General features: G+C 34.7%; 2 protein-coding genes across 3 annotated transcripts in view; both read left to right on the top strand.

Moving 5' to 3' along the window:
- Positions 1 to 5,203, top strand: part of LOC144435267 (phospholipid-transporting ATPase ABCA3-like) — a 29,366-nt gene extending 24,163 nt beyond the window's left edge. For both annotated transcript variants that reach the window (XM_078123856.1, XM_078123854.1), the window contains exons 18-20: positions 452 to 625; positions 1,691 to 1,881; positions 2,207 to 5,203. In XM_078123856.1, coding sequence (XP_077979982.1) covers positions 452 to 625; positions 1,691 to 1,881; positions 2,207 to 2,403 — 562 coding nt within the window. In that variant the 3' untranslated portion in view covers positions 2,404 to 5,203. The remainder of the gene's footprint in view (positions 1 to 451; positions 626 to 1,690; positions 1,882 to 2,206) is intronic.
- An 858-nt stretch (positions 5,204 to 6,061) lies between these two features.
- On the top strand, positions 6,062 to 12,037 carry LOC144435273 (electron transfer flavoprotein subunit alpha, mitochondrial-like). Its single transcript, XM_078123862.1, has 8 exons — positions 6,062 to 6,178; positions 7,166 to 7,315; positions 8,398 to 8,562; positions 9,007 to 9,217; positions 9,707 to 9,811; positions 10,248 to 10,399; positions 10,921 to 11,067; positions 11,784 to 12,037. Exons 1-8 carry the CDS (start codon positions 6,134 to 6,136, stop codon positions 11,823 to 11,825), a joined length of 1,017 nt encoding a protein of 338 aa, XP_077979988.1. The 5' UTR covers positions 6,062 to 6,133; the 3' UTR covers positions 11,826 to 12,037.
- The last annotated feature ends 326 nt before the right edge of the window (positions 12,038 to 12,363 follow it).

Here is a 12,363-nt window from a genome sequence, read left to right as displayed (position 1 = left end):
TAGTAGAATGTAGTGTTTGCACTGTAGATTTACAGTCGGGGAGTTCTGTTTAGTAGAATGTAGTGTTTGCACTGTAGATTTACAGCCAGGGAGTTCTGTTTAGTTTTACTAGGGGAATGTTGTTGATAGAGTCATCAACTGGTAAGGTGTTTCATGATAATGATATGGAAACTAACCGTAATCAATCAATCATTAACAACACAATGACAATACAAATAAAAAAAAAACTAAAATGAAATGTTTGGTAGCAAAAGTGAGTAAAATTTGACTGCCATAAGCAGAACCAGTGGTATATTATAAAGGCATGTGTTGTCGTGACATAGACGCACGTTGTCATAACATAGAACGACCTTAGTATATATTCCATATTTTTTTTGTTCAACTTGGCTCATGCATGGTATAAGATGTCCATTTTTCAAACTGTTGTCTTTGTGTTTACAATACATTACAGTGGTGGTAATAAACGGAAACTAAGTACAGCCATTGCATTGGTTGGAGACCCACCTATAGTTTTACTAGATGAACCCACCACTGGTATGGATCCTGTAGCCAGGAGACTATTATGGGATGCCATATCACAGGTTGTAGCTGATGGTAGTCGATGTGTCATACTCACATCACATAGGTGGGTATTCAACCCGTCAATTTACTTTTGTTGTTATAGTATTGTTATTGGATGACGGTGTCTTTGTTAGTTCACAAGTGAAATCTGGACAAAAATCTTTTGTGAAAATCAGTGTTCATTGAAAGAATTAATGAATCGGTGTAATATATGTCTGTGCACTATCAGAGAGTGGTATGAAATGATGTAACAGAACAAGTATGTATTTAAAAAAATACGTAGCAAAAATATCGCCATAAAATAAACAACAAACAGTTGATACAGAATAGTTTTTTTGTAATTTAAATAAAGCTACTTGTGGTTGGTAGTTATCTCAGGTTTACTGAACTCAGATCTTTGTCAATTACCTTATTAAATTTACATCTTGAAATGTTCAATGTTTTTACAAAAATTCAATAATCTAGTTTTGGTAACAACCAACAGAAGTTTAGGATCATATATGTTCACAATATAAATTTTCAAGACAAAATTTAAGTGAGTGCAAATTTCAGTGTAGAACATAATGAATGAAAGTGAACAGTAATCATAGATCGAATGGTTTGAAAATTGTGGAAATCATTTATGACGGCCATATTGGATTCTGTACTTCCTTTAATTGTTCTGGCGACAGTTACCAGAACTGTTTTTATAATAGTATTATGTATTCATATTTCAAACACAGCTGAACCAGTGACATAGATATGTGTTGTCGTGACATAGAACGGCTACAGTATATATCACATATTTTTTGTTGTGCATGGTATAATCATAGACCCTCCACCCACACTCTTCATACACACTCAGGTGGTATATGTTTCTGCTTGTGCCCATGGCGATCAGTTGTTATTGGCTTTTCATGGAGGGTGGAGGGTCTATGGTATAATGGACTTTATTCAGATGTCTCCCACTAGACAATAATAAACAAATAGACTAAACACATGATAGTCAATTATTGTACATGTACTCTACCTGAAATGTTTACCCAATCTGTGACACCTGATGTCTGATTACTGGACTGCCAGCTGTGAAAATAATATGTTGAAAGTTACAATTATGGCTAAATATTTTGAATTGTTTTCTCCTTGTCAGCATGGAGGAATGTGAAGCGCTGTGTACCCGTCTAGCTATTATGGTGAATGGACGGTTCAAATGTACAGGAAGTACACAGCATCTGAAGACTAGATTTGGTCAAGGCTACACGTTACTAGCCAGGGTGTCGTACACCATTGTTGATCCGGATCTAAGACCACTCAAACACTTCATTGAAGAAACTTTCCCAGGTATGATGCTAAAAATTATTTGATAAAACAGGCTGTAAAGAGTATAGTCATATTACTGATGTTCCAAGTTATTGGGTCAAAATACACGACATTGTATTAAAGATGACTGCGTATACATCAAGAGAATTAAAGGAATACCTGAGGTATATTGTCAAACAAAACTACCGACTCTCTCTTGTCTGATGTCTTTCATTCCAAATCAGAAGTCGAGATAGACCATTAAACCTTATTGCTAAGAATTATTTTTGACACACAACTTTCAACTTTTTGAAAGATTTATAAATCGTGCTCCGAAATCATCCCCTCTGTTTCTTTCCACCATCAGGGAGTAAGTTAAAAGATGAACACCAAGGAATGGTACATTACCACATCACAGATACATCACTTACTTGGGCACGTATATTTGGAACCATGGAGCAAGCCAAAAACCAATTCCACATCGAAGACTACTCCGTCAGTCAAACCACGCTAGAACAGGTCTTTATAAATTTTGCAAGAGCTCAACGGGACACAGGGGAATAATTTACAGCACAAACAATGCAACTGATATTTTTGTAGACAACAGTACTGTCAAATTTTTATAGGCAAGGATTTTAGGACTTTTGCAGTGTATGATTTTGTAGTCAATATTTGAGATTTACGACTCTTCGGAAAATGTTGCTTGATGTTTCTAGTACAGCTAGGAAGATTTCAGTCTGCTTTGGGCAAATAGTATGAATTTTTTTACATGACATGGTAACAATTTTAAGAGAGAAAATATAGAATATTTTGTATTAGTTGTTTTTGTTATTGCTTGGATAGTTGCATAGGGCTAAAACTCTTTTTATGATGGCAATTTTTACCAAAATTATTCAGAAATGTTATCATTGTAAAATGTGTCATACAGTACTGTGTTTTCAATTGGAATTTGTTTTGTTGCCATTCCCAATGGTTTTCCCTTTCTCTTATTCGAACAGATTGTAACAAATTTTTCTAAAAAAGTCATTATCGTATCCCAAATTGGTGAAGACAACTCCAAACAAGATCTATGTAAAATGATTGAAAATTTTTGTAATGTTTTTACAACTGCCAACATTGAAGCTTTTGACAAACGGAACCTGTTACAAACAGGGAAAGTTAAAACAACTGAATTGGATTAATAACACTTGGCACAGCATGTCCCAACATGCTGTGCCAAGTGTTATTAATCCAATTCAGTTGTTTAATTTCCATGTTTGTAACAGGTTTCGTTTGTCAGTTCTTCAATTTTTCAGTGGTATTTTGAGAAAATCAAACATTTGAAAAATAAAATATCCTGCACTGTATTTTTTTTTTTAAATGTTTATCCGACAATCTGTATGCCAAGACTTTTACCAGAGGCTTTGATTCCCTTGATAACAATTTGTTTGACTTTTTGCATAACATATTATATCACAGTAAAGATTCAAGTTGTCTCTACGATAGTTATCCATTTTATTTTTTTTACAAATGTGGACTATGTAGGGAAAGAGTGCAATGAAATGATAATACTGAAATATGATGTTTTTTTTAAAGCTTTTTATATCAAAGAGTACTGCAAATATTAAAATGGAAAATTTACTTAAAGTGTGTTTGATTGATTTGTGTGTTATTTTTTATCACTTTGAATTGTATGAATTGAAGAGTATGGTAATTTCAAGCAAATTTATGAAAAAGAATTATCAAAAAGCATTGTTTCTGTGATACGGAATGTATTACTGATGTATCATGCATCCAAACTATTGCTGAGAAATGGAAGTTTTCATTTTTTAGAAAAATGCTAATATTTGATATTTGCAGCACAATAATGTTTGTATTTTTATAGTAACAGGAAACGTACAACATTTTGTCGTAGTAGTATCTATAGATGTATCATTGTAGTAATACATATACAGGTTTGTACTTGTTTGAAACGTCCCTATATACTCAGAAAATTAGTCGCATTTATTGTAAATGCCGAGTTCATATTATCATTACTTGATGCTATTTACAATTGTCATGAAATTGACAATAGAGGGTGAATGGTTGATTATTACAAACAATGCAAATGTTCATTTGAGTTTATTATTCATTTGATTTCAGAGAGCATTTGAAATGTTCTCAGGAACAAAGGTCATTCAAAAGTGGGGTAAGCCTGTAAATAGAACACTTTGTTTCTTTCACTGTTTTGCTTGGTTTGTTAGCCATGTTTAGTGTTGGAGCAATACTCTTCACATATGTTGAAGCTTTAGTCTCAGAAAGTCATGTTTTGAATCCAGTCAGAGCACTTACATAGACTCATGTACATACATATATGTGACACATACTCAGACAGCTACATGTACGTGACACACACAGAACTGAAACACATACAGTTGACACACATGACATACACATGACAGAACTCAAACACACGTACATGACACACAGAACAGAAAAAGCATGTTACACACACAGAAAACAAACACATGTACATATGACACACGTCCAGATCTGTTTGTTTGATGTAATAAATTAGGTATTTGTATATTTAGCTCTCCACTTGTGTACAACTGTGTTTTAACATAGACGGTTAGACACAGTCTTTGATGACACTAAAGTCAATGGTTATTTGACAAGTGCAACCTGAAAATTAAATGTTATTTTACACACAGTATTCGTACTATCATTTGGCCTGTATTCCAATTGTCTGGTAGAGATTTACCAATACTAATGTTTTGTACATGAATGATGGAAAAACTTTTTTTTTAATAGTCTGGCGCAATTAAATGCAGCTGTCAGTATTTAGAGTCACAATTTGGGAAGTCATCTAGCTTAATTAACTGATCGTGACTACTAGTACTGTTGTATTAAATCCAGGGTGGCTATAGTTAACACTAACCGCCTTGTTATGATTGTGCATTATAGTGCTCCATGTGCATGTAGTGCTGTGTGTACATGTCTGTGCATGTTGTATTTATAATACTGTGTGTAACATGCAATTGTGTGCTGTGTGTGCTTGCATTGTATATTTATAGTGCTGTGTATGTGTATTTTGAATATAGTACTGTATGATAATGTTATGTGCATTGCATATTTAGTGCTGTATGTACATGTGCATGTCTGTGAGTACCGATTTGTTTCTATATGTGCATTTTGATAATCTGTAAAGTACTATTAAAAAGATATTTTTTATGATAGTCTAACTTCTGCATGGTCATCACCGACCAGTTACAGAAAGACAAATTGAGCTCCATTCTTAATTAAGCCATATAATCTATCTTCTCATACATATCATTATACATAACATAACATTGGGTGTACAATTTCAAATCTACTAAATTTATGCAGTTATCAATCTGAATAAATTAACCATTTTCAGAATGGCAGATTTTGCATTCATATTTCGTACTTATGATTATTATATGTGTGCGTGGGCAAGGAGAAAATGAGTGATGTAAATATTTCTGTCTCCTATATACATGACTGTATGAAATGTATTCATAATTTTTAACACATTTAAAGAAAAATATTAAAAAATATAGACAATCACACTGTTATTGACAGACAAGCTGCATTAGAAATGTTTTTGCAAAGGTCATCTTGTATGACATGTACTATATACACCAATGAACCAAGGTATCAAGAAATGACGTACAAGTGAAAAATAGTCATTACATTGGAATCAGAGTGTGTGTAAATAGAAAACACATCACACAACAATTTTTTCAGCTACTCCCATGATGCAGTATGGTGATAATCCAACTATATGATTAATTCATTGCGAGGCCATTTGTTTTAACATACACAAATAAAATATGCATTAGTAAATAAAACATTTTCAAAACATGAATAACTAATCTCAATACATATAGGCCTATATACTATTAAAATAATGTGTTACTTTTCTATATACACTCGTTCATACAAAAACCACATTTTGTTTACCATTGTTTGTGTATGTTTATTTTATATCTGTGTGTATGTTTGTAACACCGTTCATGGTCTCCCTGTGGTTTTAGAGAAAGGAAATATTTGGGTGAGTCATATTAGTAAACGGAAACGGAGGAGGGTCACTTTTGACGCAATACAATGAATAGCCCAGGCTTGAAACCCCCCCCCCCCATGTAAATATTGAATGCTCCCTTCCTACCATATTGGCAAACGTATGTGTAGCGCCCTCAACATTCAGTACGCGTGCATTGTGTAACCCGTACCCGTGACCTCGACCAAACGATATCTCATCTCACGACGGTCGTAGTATGATTTCGGCGTGAAGTAACATTTAATAGTGAAGATGTTTGGAATCGTAGCACGCCCGACAAGAAGGATAGCTCAAGCTGTGAGTATAATATTCAATTTAATCACTGTAACGACATCCCAGAGTGACTGCAATGTGGAATAAATCAGGTGAAGTTGAGCGAGTTCAGAACGTAATGGACGATGCGACGTTGACGATTACATGTACTCCACGTCCACCGCACCGGTTAATAAAAGTTTAGTCTGGTCTGAGAGTGCATCCTTTTCTCTGTTGAGACTGTCCAAATGCTCTTGTCCAGAGGATATTTGAAATCCCACACAATGTGTTAATTTCCATAGTTTCTCAAGTATCATATTTGTAACAGGGTTTCATTATATCGGAATTTAATCAGTAACTGTAATATTTGATGAAATGTTTGACCCACAGGTACTCGAATCAATGTGTAGAAAAAAATGTATTGTATATAAATAAGTCTTATTTACATACATATTTTTTTTTTTAAATCATACACATTGATTCGAGTACCTGTGGTTTGACCCACTGTGTCATGCATTGCTGTCCCTCATACATAAACGTGTGACTGTGTACCTTACCATTTAGTCAAATTAGTGTGTCTGACGTAACATCTTACTGATACGAAAGAATATTTATCAGTTTTCGCCAAAATCATTCAAATATAAAGATATTGACAAAAAATACTGCCGACTTAATTTGCTTCATTTGCATTCACAAAAATTTAATGGAGTAGCGAGTTACTTACTTTATAAAAAATAAAAGGTTACGTATCTATGTAAATTGTAAGCCAAAATATTTGCATATTGATCTGTGTTTTGTAAGCGATACGTATGTCACATAATTTTTGAAAGACAGACACAATAGCCTATGCAAATGAACTATGTAAGTATCATCATTTTTGTAAGTCACTTTTTTTTCTGCTCTGTTGGCAATTGAATTTGTTTTATTCGGTTGGTTGGTGATAAACAATTTAAGACCAGTGATAAAATATTTCATCAGAATTGAAAAGATGTCATCCAAAAATAATCATTTTATTTTATCCTTTATTTTCAGACTGCCTCAATTTACAGAAATGGAAGTACACTGGTGATAGCAGAACACACAAATGAAGCCTTAACACCGATAACACTCAATGCAATTTCTGCAGCTAAGAGAATAGGTGGTGATATTGCCTGCCTCGTAGCTGGTACCAACTGCAGCAAGGTAAGGTTGAGATGAATGAAATTATGAAAATATAATGTCATCTTCCACTCAGAAGAAGATTTTTAAACCAAAGAAAATCTACTACCAAAAGGATAGTAAAGTAGTGAGCCATCGATGAAATGAAATTGAAAGTCAACAGTCTTACTATGTCAAATCCACTAACTGACTGTAGAGGGCATGCTTTAGTTAAGTCAAAGTGTCAATCATATTTTGAATCACTAGTCAAGGACACTATTGTTTAACTCACTAGTATCATAATGATTGATGTAACAACTACTGAATTGGACTTTAATACTTCAAAACTGTGTCACCAATCAAACGTTGAACATTGCAAATACTAACTGGTTATGAACATTTTGAAACTGTGTGACTGTCACTGTAGGAGATTAGAAGGTGCCAGGGTGATATTAGAATTGCAATGCAAATGACAGGTGTCTGTAAAGTTGTACTGTTGTGCTTATTTCATGACCTATCACCCATGGAGCTGAGGTCACTCATTCTCATCTGTCGCCCCCAGACTTTGGAACTTTTTGCCTCTTCACTTGACATTCGCCTAGCCTCCAGCCTGGATTGTTTCAAAACAAAACTGAAGACTTATTTGTTCACCAAAGCCTATGCTGTGCTTTAGCTATTCAGCGCTACTGAACAGAACATTGCTCTGGAAATAAGCTCTATAGAAATTTTGATTGATTGATTGATTGATTGGTAGGCTTGGAGATGATATATTCAGTGACACGCTGTAGAAATTTGATTGATTGATTTATGACAAAAAGCTGCCAAATCTGTGGACAATAACATTTATGCCAGTGGCACTAGCTGTCATTATTTTGATGACAATCAGTTAAAAAAATTCACTTTGCCTCGTAGAACTCAGATTTTGGAATTTTTTCATGATTGTATAGATTTTGAAAGAACAATTTTCCACAAAGAAAAATTTGCCAAAATAAATAACTTTAACAGGAATTTATAACAATGTGCAGTAATGAGTTAAGCCATTGTTTTCAGTTCAGTGGAACATTGTCACTGTTTGAAAAACTTTGTCATGTTGAAAGGCCTTACGTTTACTTGTTTATTTTTTACAGGTAGTTGAGCAGTTAACACAGGTCCAGGGTGTCAGTAAAATCCTTGTCGCTGACAACGAATCATTTAAAGGTTTCCTTCCAGAAGCTATTACACCATTAGTTGTTGGTACACAAAATCAGTTCAATTTTACACATATTACAGCAGGTGCCACAGCATTCGGCAAGGTAAGAGAAAAACACAAGGAAGTCAGTTCATTTTACACATATTATAACTGATTCAATAGTATTGACAAGGTAAATAAAGAGAAATGAATTTGGTGAAATTCGTATATTTGAATTGATAATGTATATATGTATATCTCCTTGGTGGGATGAAAGTATGAAAAACACCACTTTCTGAATCTAGCTGAGAATGTTCTTCCTAGACTATGTTTACAAGTTGGCTCAGAGACCAGTAAGACTTTCTCTTGTTGAAAAAAACTTAATGGTCTCTGTGGAAGGCATAATACTATTTTGCATTAAAATTTAAATTGTTGTGTTCAGAGTCTGATTTTCAATTAATGAGCATTTGGTGCCCATTACCTTGTTCATGGAGATCACTATATGTAGACTAGTGCAAGTACCTGTGAAAAACTAAATTAATAATACTATGACTTATTTTATTTTCAGAGCCTCCTTCCTAGGGTTGCTGCTAAACTTGATGTTGCTCCAATCTCTGATATCATTGGAATAGAGTCAGAAGATACCTTTGTGAGGACCATATATGCTGGCAATGCAATCTCAACAATTAGATCTAAAGATCCAATCAAAATCTTTAGTGTCCGTGGTACTGCCTTTGAAGCATGTGAAGCCAGTGGAGGTTCTGCAGGGCAAGAAGCTGGTAAGTATTACCTAGTTTATAGTGTTGTCAATGTTAAAGATAAAATAAGTTATTTTATAATGCTTTCTGTTTCCATGTGAGAATTCTTGTTGAAAATACTGATAAGGCACATCGTCATTCTGTACTGCTACTAGCAACATGGAAGTAAGTATGTACTATTGTAGCATTCTATGTGTCCCAGAAGTAGACTGTGTCTTTGTAAGATTGCACTCTATTGGATCAATTCTCAGTACCTGCAATAGCATTTTACTCCATGCTAGAGCCTAGAGGGTCAAAATAGAACAAGACGGTCAACTTATTCTCACACGCACCTATAGTAATGCACGTGTAGCAAGTGGAGTGGAAGTTATCGCGTCGACCAAGAAATCAAATAGTCATTATTTTATGATGACTGTAGGTGGTAGAATTCTATTGCAGGTACTGAGAATTGATTGCTGGATTTTCATTCCCATGAAATTAACACTGACAGTGTTGTCTATTGCATTATAGCTCCAGCTGTAGACATACCAACAGACATGTCTGAATGGCTGGGCCAGGCTTTGAGTAAAAGTGACCGTCCAGAGCTGACCAGTGCCAAGAGTGTTGTTTCTGGAGGTAAATTGAACTCTTAGTTGATACATGTTTGACAGCATAAGAGTTAGTCTTGCTGCTAGACCCCCACAGACTATTCTGCTCACTGTAAAGACGACCGAAGGTTGCTAGTGAGGGCGATAGCCTGCAATCTCGATTGCACCTTTCGGCAGAAAGTCTGAGGTCTAGCAGCTAGACTACATAACAGTATGCCAAGTTTCAATATGGTACAGAACTGTACAGGATTAGCAGGTGTATGTAACTTAGTGTTCAAGTACATTGTGCAATGCTTACATTGTGTGTAGTCTGGTTATAATACAGTTAAAAGCAATAAGAACTAAGCACAGGTTATTGTGAGCATATTGTCATTTCAAATATTTTATCCACAAAAGATGACCTCCTTGTTTTCAGACATCTTGATTACTTTATGTGACATGATTGACTTGACTGTTTTGTACAGGTCGTGGAATGAAGAACGGAGAAAACTTCAGTTTGTTGTATGATCTTGCTGATAGATTGAATGCTGCTGTTGGTGCATCACGTGCAGCTGTAGATGCTGGCTATGTACCTAATGACATGCAGGTTGGACAGACAGGCAAGATTGTTGCACCAGTAAGTTACTATGTCCACTGTTTATTAACATACCAATTTAATGTGGTTCAGTGGTAGGGATTTTAGAAGCACGTCTTCAGTTTACTAAGATAGACACAGACTAAATCTATTGTTCTTCAATATGCTTGATGACACAAGTGGTTGATAACGGTTCCTCTGTTGTACAATTCTAATCACCCTATGATCAACATAGTGTAAACATTGGAAGCCCCAAAATGGTACACTGTAAGTTCATGAACTGTCAATAACACTCTGCTACACCTCCCGACTGAGACTATAATTGAATTAACGTCCATTCAATAGCTTATCAGTGTTGTATCATGTTGCGACAATAGTTTTAGTTTGTGTCTATCTTAGAATACTGAAGGTTCACTATTTTAATTGCTAGTCATTTATGTAGAACATATTCCACATGATTGTTTGCTGACCTCTTGTGCATTCGTTCCACAAATTCCCCCTTTTTCTTTAACGTCAGTTTATGAGATGTAAGAAAAGTAAGTATTATTCATGTTGTTCAACAGGAATTGTACATAGCTGTTGGTATATCAGGAGCTATCCAACATTTGGCTGGTATGAAAGACAGCAAGACAATAGTTGCTATCAACAAAGATCCTGAAGCACCTATATTTCAAGTAGCTGACTTTGGTCTTGTGGCTGATCTTTTCAAGGTAGGAAAATATGGATTTAAAGAAATGGGTCAAATCTCATTGAACTATGTAATGCTGTTAAGCTGTACAAAGTATGCATAAATTGTAGCACTGTGATTGCAGGTATTCAGTGTCTTTGTGTGAAATGTTCAACATGGAAATATATCATTGTATTGCCAGAAAAAAGTATACAGCAAAACAGTGTGTCCGCTAAGCCAATTTGACACACCACTGACATACACAATTTTTATTGATGCATCAAAATTTGGTGTTGCCTCTCTTACTGTGTGGTGACCAGTGTGCCCTCTAAGCCAATTTGACGCACCACTGATGCACACAATTTCTAGTGATACACCAAATTTTGATGTTCCCCTATCTCGTACTGTGTGCGAGTCTGGGGAATAATTTGATTTTCACATACATATATTTATCCTTTTGGCCAATTCTAATCATAGCACATTTGCAGAAAAAACAACCAAAAATATCACATGTATTTTATAAGTTTTGAACATTTTCATGGGGTATTGGAGAAATACAATGTAATCCACAAGTAACCACACTCCCCCCTACTCCAACCAAATAATTTTATAACTATGCTATGTTGAACTTTAATTTATGTTTTTCCCTTGTCTCTCAATTTCAAAATATCTTCCATAACGGTTGTATTTGCGTAACAGACTCAGGTTTGAGAGATGAAATCCAGTTTGATAACCGTTATTTCAATTGTCACATTTCAGGCCGTACCAGAGATGACAGAGACTCTGGATAAGATGAAGTAAGAAGCACTACTACGTAAAAATACCAGACCAACAAATTAACCCATCTAAATACTAGTTTGTGCAGGTGTGAATAGTATTACTGGCACTTTTACCAAATGAATCCCCAAATGATAGACTTATTAGATCAACTTTGAGGGTCTTTCGTGAATATTTTGTATTTGACAACATTTGAACGTAATAACTGTGTTTTGGTTTCAAAGTAAGTTGTTACCCTGTGGTGTTATGAAATAAAGACATTACTATGGGAAGTTGTGATATCTGCCTATTTTTTTTTATTTAAAAATTAAAAACTGACTGACATAAATTAAAATACTGAGTAAGCTAAAGTGGCCATATGGATGAGGATTGTGTATCTATTTTGGATTTTTAATTCATAAAACAATTTTATCGTGGCTTCCTACTTGAAAAATCAATGTGAAACAACATATGACAAGTCCTTCTTTGTAACTCAATACACTGCAAAATGCTAAAATATCTGTAAAAAGTTTGTTATTTTACATATACCCCCGGTAATAACAAACATTTTACACATTTATTA

This window comes from Glandiceps talaboti, chromosome 5, assembly GCF_964340395.1.
Source record: "Glandiceps talaboti chromosome 5, keGlaTala1.1, whole genome shotgun sequence".
Classification (NCBI taxonomy): Eukaryota; Metazoa; Hemichordata; class Enteropneusta; family Spengelidae; genus Glandiceps; species Glandiceps talaboti.
Note: the sequence above shows the minus strand (reverse complement) of the source record. Positions and strands in the feature narration are given on the sequence as shown.

What these genes read in the sequence shown, in the direction of transcription:
- LOC144435273 (XM_078123862.1), top strand. Translation starts at nt 6,134, where the DNA reads ATGTTTGGAATCGTAGCACGCCCGACAAGAAGGATAGCTCAAGCT. An exon ending in TTCTGCAGGGCAAGAAGCTG is followed by an intron (nt 9,218 to 9,706) that starts GTAAGTATTACC and finishes ATTGCATTATAG; the next exon opens with CTCCAGCTGTAGACATACCA. An exon ending in TTGTGGCTGATCTTTTCAAG is followed by an intron (nt 11,068 to 11,783) that starts GTAGGAAAATAT and finishes GTCACATTTCAG; the next exon opens with GCCGTACCAGAGATGACAGA.